General features: G+C 32.6%; 1 protein-coding gene and 1 long non-coding RNA gene across 2 annotated transcripts; one reads left to right on the plus strand and one right to left on the minus strand.

The window, feature by feature from the left end:
- Positions 1 to 1,138: 1,138 nt before the first annotated feature.
- Positions 1,139 to 16,163, plus strand: LOC132310741 (subtilisin-like protease SBT5.6). The gene is made up of 9 exons (XM_059808707.1): positions 1,139 to 1,526; positions 1,610 to 1,802; positions 7,817 to 8,005; positions 8,783 to 8,894; positions 11,911 to 12,472; positions 12,620 to 12,717; positions 12,802 to 13,156; positions 14,400 to 14,613; positions 14,875 to 16,163. The coding sequence occupies exons 1-9, from the start codon at positions 1,455 to 1,457 to the stop codon at positions 15,402 to 15,404; spliced, it is 2,325 nt and encodes a 774-aa protein (XP_059664690.1). The 5' UTR covers positions 1,139 to 1,454; the 3' UTR covers positions 15,405 to 16,163.
- On the minus strand, positions 9,321 to 10,971 carry LOC132310757 (uncharacterized). The gene is made up of 2 exons (XR_009482697.1): positions 10,602 to 10,971; positions 9,321 to 9,569 (listed from the first exon to the last, which is right to left on the minus strand). It is a non-coding gene; the product is annotated as an uncharacterized LOC132310757 (long non-coding RNA).
- Positions 16,164 to 20,019: the final 3,856 nt, after the last annotated feature.

The following is a 20,019-nucleotide window of genomic DNA, read 5'->3' on the forward strand; positions in this document are numbered from 1 at the left end:
GCCAAATGTTTTTCTTTTCCTTAAATTGGGCTGGATCTGAACACCAGCCCAACACTGTACATTTAAACCTATATTTATAGAATTGATTTGACCTTCGCGGGAAATTTTTTGTTTTGGTGTGCATACATAGTGAAATTGCAACCTTTGGTAAATTGATCATCTTTTGTGGGATTTTTTCAGATAATTGTAACTATTTTTCTTAAAGCTTCAAGCTAGTTTTAACATAACTGTAATTTTAGAACTGTTAATGCGAATTTAAGTAGTTTTTCACTTCATTTAAATGTCAACCATATGAAAAAATTACTACTAAATGAACTATTCAATGTGATCTCAAAGTTTTTTTTATTTATTTAAAGTATAAGCTTGACTTCGCATTGATCAACATAAGTGGATATTATTAATTCGACTAAACCCTATAAGAAATAAAAAATTGATAGTCTAGAAAAGATAACTATAAAAAAATTAGCTGTCTTTTAGCGAACAAGTCCTTTTAAAAAAAATTATCACTAAACTATTTGATTATCACTAAATTAGCTGTCAAGCCTGTCAACCTATATGACTTTTTCTTTTCTTTTTTTTTTTTTTTTTGACACCACCAAACTATATATTTATAATGATAATTAACATCTATATTCAACCTAGAAGCAACAATTGAATTATTTGGATTTTCTTTTCTTTCTTTTTTTATTTTTATTTTTATTTTTTATTTTTTCCTTTTTTGGAAGTTAAATTATTTGGATACTGGTTGCAAGGGAAAGCTTGAATGCTACAGATAAAAAGAAAAATAAAGGCTGAATCAGTTATGGGCCCGGTTCATTTGACTACCAAATGGTAAATGTTTAAATAATCAAATTTTAAAAAAATTCTAACCCAAATCTAATAATCATCTACGAATGGTTCAACATCTGTGAGATAATTAAACATGGTATGAATATATTTAGAGTAAAATTTTAAATATTATTGGAACTCCAAACAACAATATAATATATTTAGAGACAGCTACAAATATATGGAGTTTTGTAAAGCTACTTTCAATTGATGGAGTCAATGTCAAGACTACCCCTCTTCCCGAAAGCTTCGCAACCCTTTTTAAAATTATGTATGTGTGTGTGTGTGTGTGTGTGTGTATGTGCGCTCTTTTTACATAAACATGTCTCACCCACTATGACTTAGTGGTAATCAAGAGGAAACAGTCTCAAAGATCTATACTTTCTTTTACATGTGTAAAACTATACATACACACACACACACACACACACACATATATATATATGAAAATTAATGGCTTTAAAAAAATATACGTTTGTTGATTAGTCATACTAATTAATGAAATAGTAATCATTATTATAGTGCCGTTTTGTCAACCGGCCCTCGTTGCCACCAATGTTTCTAAATTGCATCTCCGCATTCATAAGAATCAAACCAGTCTCAACTGGTTTAGCTTAGAGATCAAAATGATGAAACATTCCATTGTATTTTATGTTCTCCTCTTTCTTCATGTCTTTGGCTCATTTGCGCAACACCAGGTTCAATATTGCTTATTTTTATATATTTTTCAATTCCATATATTTATACACTTTAATTTTGTGAGATATATATATAATTGCAGGTTTATATAGTATATGTTGGAGAACATAGTGGGGAGAAAACGTTACATGAAATTGAAGAAGCCCATCACTCGTATCTTCTCTCGGTAAAGAATTCTAAGGAAGAAGCAAAAGCTGCTCTTATTTACAGTTACAAGAACATCATTAATGGCTTCTCAGCATTGCTCACCCCAGATGAAGCTGCCAAGTTATCAGGTATATACATACTTACGTAATATACATATATGTTGAGTTGTAGCCGGAATATTTTTTTTGTTCTTTACATATTGAAATCTCTCCGCGTAGATGGGGACCTGGGGTACGACACCGGTGTCGGACACCTGTCCGACACTCCAAAAACGTATCTGCATTTTTTATTTTATTTTTTCACAAATTGGACTTGCGGAGGACACGCGATGACATGCCAGGAAAATATATACTGTTGGAAAAATAACTCCTTCCAACTCACTCAACAATCGACTTTTGTTGAGAGTTAAATCCCTCCTTCTTTCTAAAATCTTATTCCTTCTTTCTAAAATCTTATTTTCTTATTTCCTTTACAAACCTTTCACAGCCATCGTCTTGGACCATGCTTTCTGATTCTTTAACATTTCTTGTTTCCCACTTTCTTTTGCTTTTGTCTTTTTCACACAACTTTTCTAGAAGCTCACATTAACTTTTTTTTTTTTTTTTTCATTAGATTAATTTTAGCCACATTTCTAACAATCTCCACCCGGACTAAAATTCATCTTCAAGTGATTTTCCATAATTCCACCTCAAATGAAGATCACTCCATCTCGAACAAAACTTCATCCCCATTGGTATTCAATTGCTCACGATCATCCTCGATCTGCTCTGTCACTCTTCACATCAATCTTCTACTTTGATCTTCAGGATCAACTACAGGCTTTGACCTATCATCGGCTTTGATACTAATTATTGAGAAAATAATTTCCTCCAACTCACTCAACGATTGATTGTTATTGAGAGTTAAATCCCTCCTCCGCCGTACGTTTCTCAAATCTTATTTTTTTATTGCCTTTACAAACCTTTCACAGCCATCATCTTGGACCATGCTTTCTCATTCTTTAACATTTCTCGTTTTCCCACTTTCTTTTGCTTTTGTCTTTTTCACACAACTTTTCTAGAAGCACACATTAACTTTTCTTTTTCCCTCATTAGATTAATTTTAGCCACATTTCTAACATATACATATATATCTGAGCAATATGAAGTCATGAGGATAGTTGGAAGAGAGAGAAAGGAAAGGGAGCGATGAATGAAATTCAGAGGACCACTAAGGCTTTTAGGCTATGCATTTTAATATATATATATATATATATATACATACAGGTTGGTTCTTATACGGTTCAAAAGAACGAATTTTTCAGCGGATCAATAGTCAAATAATCAATTACACGTTATTACTTTATCAGACTTAACCATAGTTAATATTTGTTACTTTAATAATCAATTTACCGTAATTAGTCAATACATTTATTCAATCTTTCTCCTCCTTAATCTCTTCCATCTTCCTTCCAATCTCCAACAATCAATTTGTAATCATTGCTTATGAAAAAATCCCCCTAAATTGAAAAGAAAAAAAATTAAAAGAGAAAAAAATTTAAAAAGCTTATTCACTAACCCCAAAAAATTGGTATCTTTTGAGCCTATGAAAAAAACTTATTCAGTAATTATTTCACACTTCGTTCTCAATTTGCTCTTTTAACTCATCAATGCGATCTTAGTTATTTTCGATTAGAAATTGAGCATCATTCAGAAACTAATTTAAAGATTGTCCCACGTGTATCTAGAGTACAGAAAACCAATTGGCATATTGGAAACATATGATAGATTAATGGCATGAGAAGGAGTTTCCAATTTACATTACAAATTGATAAATAAGGTATAGTTTGATATACCTGTAACGATCCAAAATGATACCAAAAATATAATAATAATAATAATAGAATAAATAAAATTTCAGCATGACCTCCACCGTAAAAGTCCCTCTACAACCTGTTGAAATACATAAAAAAATGCAATGGCCCCATTGGGCCTCAAAACAATCTATCATGTTCTAACGCACAAATACAATAATATACAACATCCCCAAAATCAACACATACATATAAAATGTCTCGTTCCTCCATCACATACAAACAAGGAATCTCTTTAATTAAGTTACAATCTATGAAATATATTTATTTACACAATTCTACCATTACAACATTATACAAGTTACACTTAATTTTTATAAAAGGTACATGATCATATTTCTATATAAAAGACAACAAAATAAGAGTTCTAGTCCAGTCTTAATTTACGATGCGCTGTCGCCCGCCCTGTAATTAACGACCCGAACCCGAGGGTCCGAATCGCTAACCAGGTCCTTACCCGAACCCGAGGTCAACTAAAGACGTTACCGTCATTTCCTATGGTAGTACATAATATACGTGTCATCCTAGGGTTTATAAATAATAATAATAATAAAATGAGACCATACCTACAAAATAGGTCAAACAGTCCACTAACCCATCAAAACCTGTGGAAGAGCGTCATTCACCACTTCCTTTCCGTATCTTGAAAAATGTTAAAATAATGGGGTGAGCTAAACACTCAGTAAGAAGTGTCTAAGACACACTTCTTACAACCCCGTGAATCCACATAAGGAATAGAATACAAGTAAATGGGATCATGTCTTGGGGAAAACAAGTAAAACAACGATAATATCAACAAATATATACGCAAGTCGTCTAACCACCAAATGTACAATGTATGCAAATGAAATGCCTTGCCATGCCATGTCGCTTTCCATTTCCGAAACAATACCGTTTCAACTTCTAAACCGTTAGTGCAATCCGACCCAAGGCACCTCCAATGCGTCACGAATGGAGGATTGACTAACTATCCACGACCACAAGGCACCTCCAAGGCATCGAATCCGGCCTAGTTAGCTCAACCATACTCCCTTCTAGATTACACTAACTACACGGACCGCTAGGCACTTCCTAGGCGTCCGGTTTTCACAAACACTTTTCAAAAAAAACTTTTTCCAAAAACAATTTCATTTGTTTTTAAAACAAACTTTTCCCTTTACTTTCTCAATGGTAATGCATGAATTATGCAAATCCTTCAATGCCATGACAATATAGAAATCTCATTCACATCATTCAAGCATGTTTAAAACATGAATTTTCACACAATATCACATTCTCATATTTCTAAATCATGGCATTTTACATACTTTCAATTCGCAAATCCAACAACTTAAATACATAAGGTATAAAACAAAGTCATTTATTTTCATAACTACAACATCACTTTTCATAGTAATTTAAAATCATAGGACATATAATACATCAATACTAAGCATGCTTCTTCACCACAAGAATTTAATCATATTCATAAGTTCACTTAACACATAACATGTCTTTATCACCTTAAATACCAACAACCACAACAAACATAATCAAGATAATTATAATTAAGCATGCTTAGAGTCAAATTAAAGGAAAAATTCACAAGAAATCTAAGAAATTGTGGATTAGAGCACCCTTACCTCAAGAAATGAAGAAAACCCTATTTTCAGCCCAAAAATTGAATTCCAAAGGGTGACCAAATTGAACTTTGCTCCGATCAAAATAACGGCCTCAACGAGCTCTCCAATATTGCCTTAAGAGGTACTATCAAATTCACAAAGGGTAAGGCTAGATCAAGCCTTGAATTTGTGGCAAAAGAAAAAGAAAAAAATGCAAGACATGAGGGAGAGAGATAATCTGCCGAGAGAGAGAAAATGGGTTTCATTTGTAATGGCTTAAAAGAATGAGGTGGGTCCCACTCACTTTTTTAAAAAAAAAATATCACCTCTAACTTTATTATATATATATATACACATTATTCACTTACCACCACACATACATATATATAAATATATAAAAATCACAAATATTACACACCCATTCTTTTTCCAAACCTGAAAAATGTTAAAATAATGGGGTGAGCATAAGCTCAGTAAGAAGTGTCTAAGACACATCTCTTATGATCCCGTGAATCCACGTATAGAATAGAAAACATGAGAACGAGATCATACTATACTGGGAATGTAAACCATACCCACGACATCCAATATAAACACAAATATCATTCAAGTCAGAAATACACCATGTATGCCAATGAAGTGCAATGCCATGCTCATATCGCTCCCCATTTCCGAAACAATTCCGTTTTAACTTCCAAATCGTTAGTATAATCCGACCCAAGGCACCTCCAAGGCGTTACAAGGGAGGGGTTAGTTAGTCTTCCCCGACCACATGGCACCTCCATGGCGTCATCTGGGTAGCTCAACCACACTAGAGTCTCTCTCTAACCCCCTCTAGATCACACTAACATCATGGACCATTAGGCGCCTCTTAGGTATTAGGGTTTTCGTAAACACTTTCCAAAAAAAAAACATTTTCCCAAAATCATTTTATTTGCTGTCAAAACAGTTTTTCCCATTTTCCTTTCCCAATGGATGCATGAATGTTTCATGCTTCTAAACACAATTCAACAATAAAATTCTACATGCTCTTCAACATCGTCATCATTTTTTTTTTTTTTGATAGAAAATTCTAAACAATTATTTCATAACCACAACATCAATTTCCATAGCAATTGAGAATTTACAAGTCACACAATATACCAAAATTAAGCATGCTTCCTCACACTAATGTAAATAGTCATGTATATAACCCAATTAGCATGTAAAACATATCCATCATTTTGAGCACATACAACCACAATAGTAATGAACAAGATAATTAAAAATTAAGCATGCTTAAGGTCAATTTAAAGAGGAAAACTCACAAAAATCCAAGAAGTCATGGATTACAACACCCCTACCTCAAATTGATGAAAAGCCCCATTTTCCCTAAGTCCAAGCTCTAAAATTTCGAAACCCCAAGGTGCACCAAATGAGGAATTGCTCCGATCAAATCGAAGATCATGATGCGCTCTTTAATTTGCCGCAAATGGCACTTAAAAACTCCAAAAGACGAAGAAGAGATCAAAGTTTGAATCTTTGATGAGAAAAAGAAAAAAAAAAAAAAAAATTCAAGAAATGAGGGAGAGAGAGAATACCTACGGGAGAGAGAGAAAATGGAGACCAAACTTGGTCTCTAATGCCTTTAAGGATAAGTGGTGGGTCCCACCATTATACCTTTTTAAATAAAATTCTCTTTTTTTTTTTCTTTTTTTTTTTCTCTTTTTCTACACCACAACTATATATATGTAAAAAAATAAAAAAATAAAAAAAAAAATTCACAAACATTACAATACCTGTGCATGAATTGCTGGGCATGTAGTATTAAAGTTCTTGTTAATGATGATCTAAATTAGAGAAACTGTGAAGTGGTAAATGGGGGGGGGGGGGGGGGGGGGGGTTATGTGCACTTGATATGGCCTCGCCAAAATGTTTCTGCATGATAATTTTCAACCACCGAAAAAAGTAAAAAAGAAGTTGAGTAATAGAAATAGTTTTTGAGATATTTTAAAATTTTGAACGTCGATTTTCTATACCATAAACTATTTTCAAAATTGGGATGATGAGATTAGATATTTAATTGTATTTGTGCATAAAATTTGAAGGAAATTATAATGTGTGAAAACGTAAATGGGAATGAAAACGAGCAAATTACTAGAATAAAAATATGGAGATATTTCTTATTTATGTCTTAGAAAATCTAAATTTGAAGATCTTTTATTGTTTCCATACCAGAATTAAGCAATATATACTTTCTGTTTGAGACTCCATTATTGAATAAAGGTATTGGCTAATTATGGTAAATTGACTATTAAGGTAACAAATATTAACTACGGTTATATCTGATAAAGTAATAACGTATTGACTATTTGACTATTGGTCCACTGAAAAATCCGTTCTTTTGGACCGCATGCCTTCCTGACCTATATATGCTGCATTTTATATATTTTTATTTGAGTAAAAATTAAAATTAATATATATATATATTATTAGTTTATTGTCGTGTCCTATTTATCATATCGCCCATCGGTGTCTTATCGTACCTGTGTTCCGTATCCATGCTTCATAGGTTCTATGTCAACCCAAATAAATCTTTGCTTATAATATGAACGTTTACATATACTATGTATGTAAATATATTTGTGCTATTTATGTATGTATGTATTTTTGTATTTGATGTGGTGCTTAATTAGTGCTTGTTTAACAGAGAAGGAAGAAGTGATCTCAGTGTTTCGAAGCCATCCAAGAAGATACAGTCTTCAAACCACAAGATCATGGGATTTTGTAAACTCACTTGAAGCAACAGCAGATTCATTGAACTATACAAATAAATTCGGAGAGTTACTACATAAGGCAAATTATGGAAAAGATGTCATTGTTGGGCTCTTGGATAGTGGTAATCTCAATTAAATGAAATTATGGCAGTTGTACATTCTTCAGTTTGCATTCTATGTCCCTTTTTCTTTCACTAAATCATGAATAATTGTTTTAAAACCAGATTGCATACAAATAGTGAAACAGCCAATTAATACCTTGGGTCAGGTTGGTGAAAGTCGGAGCTTTGCCCGACCCATGTGGAAGAAACACCTTACACCGTTATTCTAAGAATTTAATCGGGGGCAAAACCCCAAATGTGAAAAATATATCATTGAGTTACAATTCTGGGTGATTGTTGCATGTTAGTTATTTTTGTTTTGCATCAAATTCAGATGGAGAGGATCTTGGATTTTTTAAGGGTGGGTAGGCATACCTAATAACTTATATTTTTTGGTCAAATGGCGAGTGCCCGACCCATTATAAGTGTTATATTAGAACAAATTCAATTCTTGATCCGACTAGGGAGAGATAAATAGACAAGATGGTCCAACTCAAAAAGATAAAATACCACTAGATTAGAATCTCTTGTGGTGATTGTAATATATATTTAAGACTACAAAACATTAGTTTGAAAAGGAAGAGTTTCGTGTGTGTGTATATATGAATTTTTATGTTTTGATCGATGTTTAACAAGGCAAAGTTGCAAGCCTCTTCAATTTATTTTCCCGTTTAGAAGTGGAAACATGGCTTCAAAAGTGGCTATAACTTTCTTCACGGTGATGTATATTGATCGAGGGCTATAACATATTATACTACTAATTTTTATTGTGTGATGACACTGTGTTTGTTGTACAAGGGGTATGGCCAGAGTCCCAAAGTTTCAGCGATGAAGGGATGGAACTCATTCCAAATTCATGGAAAGGAATCTGCCAACATGGAGTTGCCTTTAACCAATCTCATTGCAACAGGTGAATTTTCATTCTTTCACGCGCGCGCACACATATATATGCCCCATTTTAGTTCTTAACTCAAAGTTGGAAAATCAAGCCATAGAACAGAGATTGCTATTATTTATTCTTCATTATTAATTATTTGGGTGTTCAAGGACCATTTTTCCATTATTTTCCCTTCTTGTAACATTGAGAAAATATGGGATATTAAATGTTTTTGGTTCTATTTAGTTTTCTTAAATTACTCTTGTAAGGCCCCTTAAACTGATACCAAATTCAAAAAAAAAAAAAAAAATTTCGGCATGACCTCCCCTAAAAAGGGTCCTATCCCAACCTGTTCAAATGAAAAAAAATGCGATGGCCTTTCAAGACCTATCCAACCTGTCCCAACACACAATACAAAAAAAATATAATACATTCCCCAATACCACAACATCAACAACCTCCCCAAGTTAGCCCATCATCGTCATCCCATTCAACTTAAGCATTTACATAGTCTTGTTGCCCTTCAAAATATCAACAAGAGTTATGATTTATAATACATGACCTTGTCTTGCAAAAATGAATACATGACATTTTAGTTTTGAGACTATACAAAAAAAAATGGGCGAAGATACAAAAGATAACAAAATACAACTCCTAATCTTCTTCAAGCTTGCGGGGGATTTTCATCCGCCACTTCTTTCCTATTTCCTGAAAAAAAAAAAAAAAAAAAAAAAAAAAAAAAAAAAAAAAAAGAAGAAGTTAAATAAATGGGGTGAGCATATTGCTCAGTAGGTGGCATCTAAGACACAGCTCTTGTGTCCCCGTGAATTCATACAAAGAATAGAGTAATAGAAATTGGGGTCATACTATGTCGGAAAAATACAACATCACATCCAAACTCAACATCAACAATACAATACAATGGAATGCAATGCGTGTCAAATGTTGCTCCCCATTTTCAAAATCATTCATCTTCACTTTCCAAACTGTTAATGTAACCCCCTTTGGTACTCCCGCAGCGCCGAGAGAAGGATTAGCTACTGTCCCTAGACCTTTGGTGACTCCGCAGCGTCATCGAGGGGCCCAGATAGCTCAACCACGTTAGGGCAATCTCCCTAATTCTCTCTAGGATACATTAACCTACCGGCCCGTTGGTGACTCCGCAGCGACCGGGTTTTCTCAAAATTCTTTTTATCAAAAACTTATTTCCCAAAATTCCCTTTTTTTGTTTTCAAAACATTTTCCCTTTTTCCTTCATGCCCAATGCCACGGATGCATAATGCACACTCATTTTATACTATGGAAATGGAGGGAACTATCATTACCCAATTAACATAGATCCACACAAATTTCCTGACAATTTATCAATCATCATAGTCATGGAAAATTCACATATCAAGCATGCTCTACACATAAATTAACAATTACACATATATAGGCATAATTTTCTAATTCAACAATTGTATCACTTTCACGGTCATTAATTTAAATAAGGCGTACTTTCCACATGACAAATTCTACCAAGTTACAAACACACAAGCATGTAAAATCAATATCTAAACATGTTTATTTCACAAATCTACATATACACATAAATATGAATCTCACATACAAAATCACATCATTTTAGAGGCAATCAACTTAATTAAACATGTTAATCATCAATTTAATCACATTTAACGACAATTAACAAGGAATAACTCACAAGGGAGCAAGAACACATGGATTAGGAACCCCTACCTCTTAAAATGCAAAAACCCTCAAAGTGGGTCTCAAAATTCAAACTCCAAAGGGTGCACGAAATCTGCAATTGCTGGTATAGATGTGTGGAGTTCGTCGTGGGCTTTGTTTTGCCTCAAACGACACCTTAATCCGGCATGAAATGAGAAAGCAATCTTGTTTCAAAGATTGGTTGTCAAGTGGAAGAAAAATGAGAAGAGAAACTGAGAGGAAAAGAATTGGACGGGGAGAGAGAAAGAAATGAAGGGAAAATGGTCTCTAGCCCATAAATTGGGTAGTGGTGGGTCCCACCACTATCCTTTGACTTTTTCTTTTTTCATTTGATTTAATTTACTCCACGTATGAATACATAATGCACCACCATGCAAATACTACATAAGTTACATGAAAATAAATACACCAAAAACAATTGGACTCAACCAAAATCCCACGCGTAAAAGTGAAATGACCAAAATACCCTTGCGGCAACAAAATCCCAAAAAATTGAAAAAAGGCTGAAAATCGGAAACGTTACAACTCTTCCCATTCTCAATCACACACACAATTAACAAAAGAATCAACCTTTAGGTGCAAAAAGTGCATAGAAAGATTGCATAATCATTTGTAGGGAATGTAATTTAGGGCTAGAGTAAAAAATACACAGATACATACATCTGAAGTGTTGTTTATTACAAATTGATGTACCGCAATTGAAGACTTTGTAAGACGAACTACACATGAATATTCATAAATTGATGGAAAACAAACACAAAAGTGGGAAAACGATTTCAAAAGATGCTTATTAAGTTAGAGTTAATTCATATGATATGAAAAGGAAATGGGTAGAGTCAGTGTAACATCAATCAAGATAACCTTGTGTTTGGAAGCACCGGGTTGACACATTGGAATTGAAATTGGAGAAAATTCAATTTGAACTTTAAAATAAACCTACTCCAATTCCAAATCCAACGCGCTGTTTTAGTGCTCCCAAACATAGCCTAAAGTGTATTTGAGACGAAGAGCTAGAGACTACACCAATTACTGAATGATCAAGATGCTAATGGAAGACACTGATAGCCTATGATACATGAAATTAAAAACAATATGGTTGTAGATGGACAAAAGTATCAAAACTATCCACTTTTAAAAACATTCATTTTTCTAAGTCATACTATTTGAACTATCTATTTCGTGTGAATGTTATTGCAGAGTATTAGCAGGTGATATATACTATTTAAACTATGTATTTTGTGTGAATATTGTTGCAGAAAATTAATAGATGATAGATACTACTATTTAAACTATGTATTTTGTGCGAATGTTATTGCAGAAAATTAATAGGTGCTAGATACTATTTAAAGGGTTATGAAGCATACTATGGTCGTCTCAACGGTACAGAGGACTATAGGTCACCCCGTGACAAGAATGGCCATGGAAGCCACACGGCCTCCACTGTTGGAGGCCGACAAGTTCCTAACGTTTCAGTCTTTAATGGATTAGCCAATGGCACAGCCTCCGGTGGTGCCCCACTTGTGCGTCTTGCCATCTACAAAGTGTGTTGGCCGATCCCAGGGGAGCCTAAAGTGAATGGTAACACCTGTTTTGGTGAAGACATGATTGCAGCCTTTGATGATGCCATTGCCGATGGTGTTGATGTGCTCAGCATCTCCATCGTGCCATTCGATCTTACTCCATACACAGAAGATGCGATTGCAATTGGGGCATTTCATGCCTTGAAACAAAACATAGTAGTGGCATGTAGTGCTGGCAATGCTGGCCCTGCCCCATCAACTGTCAAAAATGTGGCACCATGGATCATCACTGTTGGCGCAAGTAGCATAGACCGAGTCTTTAGCTCGCCTGTTGTGTTAGGAAATGGCATAAAAATTGAGGTAACACTCGCTCATAACACAGATTCTCATGATCAAAGCTCCAATGGAACAATAAAAGCACTTTTATGAACATTTTATTACTTTTCATTCCTAGATTTTCATTTTTTCTTTTCTTTTTTTTTTTTTTGTTCTGTGATATAATAATAGGGACAGACAATAACCCCATATAAGTTGAACAATATGTACCCACTAGTCTATGCAGGAAATGCAGAACTTCCTGGCGCAATCAAGAATCAAACAATGGGGTAAATATTCATTTGCCTTTGTTTTTGATTTTTTATTTATTATTTTGTATTGCTAATGACTTGATCTTGAATTTGTATCTTCAGACTATGCCTTCCTGGTAGCCTCTCACCGGATTTAGTGAAAGGAAAGGTTGTTTTTTGCTTGAGTGGATTCACAGCAAACACTGAAAAGGGTTTGGAGGTGAAAAGAGCTGGGGGTGTTGGTATGATCCTCGAGAACCCTAAGAATGGCATTGGAATATCAGTTGATGCTCATCTACTCCCTGGAACAGCAATATTTTCCAATGATTCAGCTACGATTCTCAATTACATAAACACGGATAAGAATCCAATCGCAACAATAATCCCAGCGCAAACAGTTCTGAACTCGAAACCTGCACCATTCATGGCAGCCTTTTCCTCAATCGGTCCAAATGGCCTTGATCCTAATGTTGTCAAGGTAATTTATATTACTAATTAGTGTTCATTTTGAAAGATTTAAATATTTAAGTTAAACCTTCTCTCACAGCTCAAACTTTTTAGAATAGATGGTGTTAACATGGTATCTAAATAGGCAAGGTCTTGATAATTAAAACATGGTATCTGAATAGGCAAGGTCCTGATAATTAAAATTGAAACACGTGTTGAACTGAAAGAGGGCCACATGTGAGAAGTAACAGGGAAGGGGGCCCCCCCTAATTTTTTTTATTTTTTTTTTTTTTTGATGTAGGTGCAAATAAAATAGTATAGCATATATGGTATAAAATCTATACTTTGCCTAAGAGAATTTTTTTTCTTTCTTTAATTAGCATTTAACAAAATATAGTTTATATATAATCTAAAATAAGTGATTTAATTGACGACTATAGAACCTCGATAAAAATTTAATGTGGCTATCTACATGATACGTTCCATCACTTCTTTTTTTCTTTTTATTTATTTTTATTGGAATGCTTTTATAAAAATTCTATAAGAAATTAGTTTTTACAAAATCTAGAACAAAAATTTCATTTGAAGTTTTGAATATCAACAAAAATCGATGATTTAAGAATCTAAATTCTTATTTTATTAATTTATTTGTGTTTTTTTTTTTATCATTGTTATTGTTTTGTTAAATTTTTAATTTTTTTTATTTTTTTTTTCTTTTCGGTAAATAAAGAGAGTTATTTAATTGAATTTTTTTTATATAATTTTGGAATAAATCTTATTTGCGTTTGTTCAGAAAGTTTGATAAAAAATTTATTTAAATAACTAGTTTTTTTTTTTTTAGATAGATATATTTTTGTATGAATATAATAAATAGTAAAATATTTTTGCCTACATAATATTTTTTTTTTTTCAAAAGTTCTAGTTAGGTAATGTTGTTTATAATTTTGGCCCCCCAACCTCAAAATCCTGGCTCTGCCTCTAAACAGTAACATAACAAAATAAGGAAAGAAATGCTAAAACATATGTCTATACAACAATCAGTCTTGACAATACTTGTTAGGGTCTTGTGAACCATTCATTTGCAACTACAAAATCATTTTTCCACCTTAATTTGGATATCATTAATATCTAATCCTTCTTCCTAAATCAATTCCTTTTTGAAGAAGAAGAATATTTATTTTAACAACATATCACTTGTATTTAAATTTAACGATCACCAACTTAATTGGTTTTGTGATTTCACATTTAATGATTGCTTACTTGATTATTTGCAGCCCGACATTACTGCTCCGGGATTAGATATCTTGGCAGCATGGAGTGAGGAATCCTCTCCCACATATTTAGCTGATGATCATCGAGTAGTCAAGTACAACATTCTCTCTGGCACTTCCATGTCCTGCCCTCATGTGGCTGCTGCAGCTGCACTTGTCAAAGCCATACACCCCGATTGGAGCGGCTCTGCTATAAAATCCGCTCTAGTGACCACTGGTACAAACATATCTATATTTGAACATATGCAAATGCAAGTGATTGCGCCTTTTAGGGTCGTTTGTCACTAATAAAACAGTACTCAAGAAAAGAGAAAAAAAAAAAAATTATTTTCAGATAATTATAAAAGATAGTTTTTAGAAACTGTCTACCAAGCAGGCAGGATTGTCACGGGCTAATTGTTAGAGTTGTGTGTGTAACTAGGCCACTATTTCCAACACTAATTGTGTTGATTTTATTTATTTATTTATTTTTTGGCAGCTGGGGTAAACAATAACATGGGGACCCAGATGACAGATGCATTAGGAAATCCCGCGACTCCATTCCACTATGGAGCTGGCCATTTCCAACCAACAAAAGCAGCTGATCCTGGTCTTGTGTACGACGCCACTTACATTGACTACCTTCCCTTCCTTTGCAATAGTAGTGGTGTCAATAAATTTGATCCATCATTTCAGTGTCCAGAGCAATTGCCTTCATCAAGCAATCTAAACTATCCTTCTCTTGCAATTGCCGGACTCAATGGCACGATGACTGTGAACAGGACTGTCACAAATGTCGGTGGCAATGGAGGTGTGTACACCTTGACAATCGAAAAACCAGTTGGATATATGGTAGAGATCTCTCCAACAATTTTACAATTTAACCATTTGGGGGAGAAGAAGAAGTTCACCATTACAGTCAAAGAAGAAAGTGGGATGAATAAAACAGGTGAATATGCATTTGGTTGGTATGTGTGGAGTGATGGGATTCATATAGTAAAAAGTCCCATTGCAGTGTCCTCAGCATAGCTTCTAGCTTTTCTTTATCTTTCTTATTTCTTCTGTTATTTTCAATTTTTTTCCCCAAGGAATATATATAAATAGAAATATTTTCAATTCTTTTTTATTGGTGTTAATTTTCTTCATGTTATGGAGATTCAAGTCTTTTTTTTTTTTTTCAATCATCCCAATTTTATTATTGTTCATCTTAGCTCATAATGGTTTAGGATCACCTTCATTTGTATATTAAAACTAATGGCCCAAACAAGCCGTGTAAAACATTGGGCAATTACAAAGGACCCTAGAGAGGCCCAAAAACTACTGAGAACCCATAAAAGGAAAATATATTTAACTGAAGCCCAAGCCCAATATATACACACACACACACACATATATATATATATAAACTGAAATTATGTTCAATCACCTTCCAAAAAAAAAAAGAAGAAAGAAATTATGTTCAATCTTATGGGGGTTTATCTTTGAAAAAACTACTCAATTGGCTCAAGAGTCAAGACACCACTTTTGTACGCAGGCGTACCACCTTTAGTACGTCTTTAAAGGGTTATAAGAATAATTTGGTCATTGTCTTTAGATGACCAATATGAATATTCATATAATTTTAAATATTTAATTTTATTTGACAATTTTTTTTTCAAGTAGAATATTTTTATTTTTTTATTTTTTGATAAAAATTTAGGTCAAAGTTAAGATCTAATTCATCTGGTATAATATATAAAATAACTTGTTAAAAATTGATAAATAATTTTTTTTTGATTAAATTTTAATATTTTCTTTTCTCCTTAAATACTTTAAAACAACCAAATACTAAAAAATAAAAGTTTTAAGTTTTAAAATATTTTACACAAAATAAACAAATTACACTGAATTTTTAGCATTCAAAATAGCTGTAAAGTTGAGTATTAATTCTATCTTGACATTAACATTGACATTGACATTGACATTCTAGCTGCAATAGTTCCTGGTTTTTAGTCATTCAAGACTCAAGTGATGAAGCTGACCCTACCGCCACTAGTTGTAGTACACAACTTAAACACCATCTGTACTACCACCACCACCTATAAAACCACCTCTTTCTCACCAATGCCACCATAACTCAAGACATTATTGTCGCTGTGTCACCACCACCACTTTCACTGTTACAACCACCATCAATCATTTGCTACCACCACCACTCGGGATTTTATTCTTTATATAGTTTGATTTTGAAATATCAATTATGAAATAAATGATTTTTTTTTTTCATTTTTTTAAATGATTTCCAATTTGAAGCCAAAATTATTTTTTGAAAAATCTTTTACATGTGCAAAAATTTTACTCCGTACATAAAAAAAAAAGTGTTTTATGCCAAAAATATATTTTACACATTAGTATTTGAATTAACTATCTTCAAAAACATATTTACCATTACATTAAGAAAATTTCAAAAATTATCGGTACCAATTACCAAGACACCTGATTGATTAGTTGGGTGTCGACAAGTATTAGCAGAATACTCTACTATCAAAAATGATTTTTATAACAATTATATATCAAAATTACCTGATCAATTAGTCGGGTCTGGACATTAATGCTAATAAAAATGCTCTTTGTTTCAAATATACATATATATATAAATAAATAAATAAAAGCAAGTTTTTGGGGATGATTTAATTTTTGAAGTAACAGTTATAAATCACATAATTTTGGAGAGTCCACAAAAAGATGTACGTTAACATAACTCTCATCAAACAATACAACCAAGTACCAACCAACCACTTTGAATCAATTTGTCGACCGCTTTTTCTGACTTCATCACAAAATTCATGTTGACAACTGCGGACCTAGCTAGTTGCTATTTTTAAAGTGTTGTTGAACAACTTTTTTAACTTTCATTTCAATTTATCACATGCATATATTACCATGCTAATTATACAACATTATCCAAACAAAAGGTTTGTCTTACCTTTTTCTCAACATACTTTCCTTGTCTTATTCTATCAAAATTATTTTTTAAAAAAAAAAAAAACTGAGTTTATTTATATATTATTCACTGAAAATTGAGATTTGCAAAAAATAAATAAATTTTGAAGAGTGAAAATTACAATTCTGATGACTGATTTATGTCACTACGAATGATCTTATCGTGATATTATTAATATTTTTGACTTCATGCAACTGATTAATGATTACATATCTCTACCATTTTTATATAAAATAAATAAATAAATAAGCAAACTAATAGTATTTCTGAAACTTAATTAGTTGTCAACTGGAGTATCTTTCTTAAATTTATATATATATATATACACACATTTCAACTTATCTAACTTCTAGTGTTGATTTTGACACTAAGTTTGGAACCCAAATTAAGCAAGCTAACGCGTCCATTCGCCGAATCTTATAAAGTCGAAATTAAACAGTGATTATAGGGTTTAGTGGATAAGATTGAAGTGATTATTATAATAGTATATCATATAAGTTAACATAATTTCAATATCTTGAAATCATGTAAAGAAACGATTGCAAGAAAGTGACCCTTCCAAGCCATTTGTATCATATGTTTAATAATGCGTGTGTAGTCATTTTCTTCAAAAAGCACATTTACACGCAATTACCAAATTAAGGATAAAACCTTCCTCACATGCGTCACTTTTCTGTTCGACCACCTCGATCTCTCTAAAAAGTAAAACGCCCCTCTCTCTCTCTCTATATATATATATATATATATGTATGTGTATATAAAAGTATATATGTGTTGTTTGCTCCCTAATGGGAAATATAAGTATATATGTGTTGTTTGCTCCCTAATAGGAGACTTCTACATGTATAATTCTATATGATTAAACTATGAGAAAAACAAGGGGTGGAGCCAGGATTGCAAGATTGCAAAATAGAGTGGACTAAAGATAAGAAAATTTAAAGATGAAGACAATAAAAGTTGTGTAATATTAAAAAAATTTCTTGTAAAAGTGAAATATGGTAATATGGTCTTATTTTCATATCCAAGTAACTAGATTATGAAATTAATCATATTTTACTGAAGATCTGATCCAAAAGGACCTAGAAACCCAATTTACTAAGTTTAGATCTTAACTTAAAATCAGGTATAAAAACATTTTTGTTATCCATCATCAAAGTATTCATTGGAATTCGTTTTCCGGTAAAAATAAAATAAAAATTATCCAATTGAATCTTGAAGATCCATTCAACTATTAATTGATAAAGGTGTTTAGATTTTGAAATAAAACTGTCCATGTTCTAGGGAATATGGGTTTAAGTCATAATTTAAATGAAAAGTTGGATGTTTTGTCACTTTTTAATAGTTGTAAACTTTTTGAATTATGGTTTTTAATTAGTATAAAAAATGCACTTGCTTAAGGGGGAAAAAATCAAAGATAAACACATGAACACTTCGAAGAAGAAGGACAGTAACAACATATAGCCCAGATAAATATATAAACAGTTAGGCTTATAGGTAAAGGAAAAGTAGTACTATAAATTAATTACATATGCACCGGACTTATATGTACAATAATATTAATTTTTTTTTTTTAAATTGGTATTAGGCTATAACCCAGTTAGCACATTAATAGTTCCTCCCTTGCGTGGAGCAACAGGCATTTCAAGCAGAGAATAATTGGGATTCCTTTTTGTGTGGTGTGTGACGGCATCGCAATATACGTGTCGGGATATGAGTGGTTTGTCGTGAGGGCAACTGGTTGGACCTCGGAAAAGGACGACGCGGACAAGAAGCCGACGGATGCGCCGAGCAGCCGCCTCGTCACTTTACTCCTACGCCTTCTATCCACTAATCATTAGATTGGCTACAGCTTTTTGGTGTTTTGTTTAGCTTAAGATATACGAGTATCAGCTCACCTCGGCTATATATCTATATATTATTGCTCATGTATTACTCTCTCTGTTAAACGATCTCCTGTTCAAAATTAATTTTAAAGCTGAGTTGTTAAGCAGAGCTAGAGTTCCAAAACCTACTTTTAATTAATCAACACGCGTCAAATATAGGAAAATGAGACTCTCTATTTCTTAATCACTTATATTAATGACCAATTAAAAGTATTCTGTCCAAATATTCTACCTACCTCTTTGACCCAAATATCACTATTCCTCTTTTATTACATGTCAATCAAAGTTATTGAGGAGTTAGTAAATATGTAAGAATAATGTAAACTTTATTAATTTTTTTTTTTTTTTTATTTTTTTTTATTAATGTGTCTAGTGTTAGTTGCTCGACCAATGATCCCGAACTCGTATAATAATTTATCATCTCTATTATACTTTTTCTGAATCATGTAATAATTTTTCCTCTCTATTACGCACCGATATAAAGACACATAAAAATAAAAAATAAAAAATAAAAATAAAAACCGAAAAAATCCTTAATACCCCTTAAAAATTAAAATTAATGTTTTTATTTTTATTTTTATTTTGTCTTAAGGGGCAATTTAAGTATTTTAATGTTGAAATTGATAAAAGTGTTTTTATTTGCTTAATTTGAAAAATGGTAGTGGGATTTTTTAACTTCGAAAGGGTATTTGCACATATATAAAAGGAGAATTTTTTTTTTTTTTGTTAACTGTACCCCCTGTATTAAATTGGGCTTCAATCCTCCAACAAGAAAAAA

This window comes from Cornus florida, unplaced genomic scaffold (genome assembly GCF_030987335.1).
Source record: "Cornus florida cultivar Cherokee Brave unplaced genomic scaffold, ASM3098733v1 CherokeeBrave_3.0.0_Hap2_Chr01, whole genome shotgun sequence".
Classification (NCBI taxonomy): Eukaryota; Viridiplantae; Streptophyta; class Magnoliopsida; order Cornales; family Cornaceae; genus Cornus; species Cornus florida.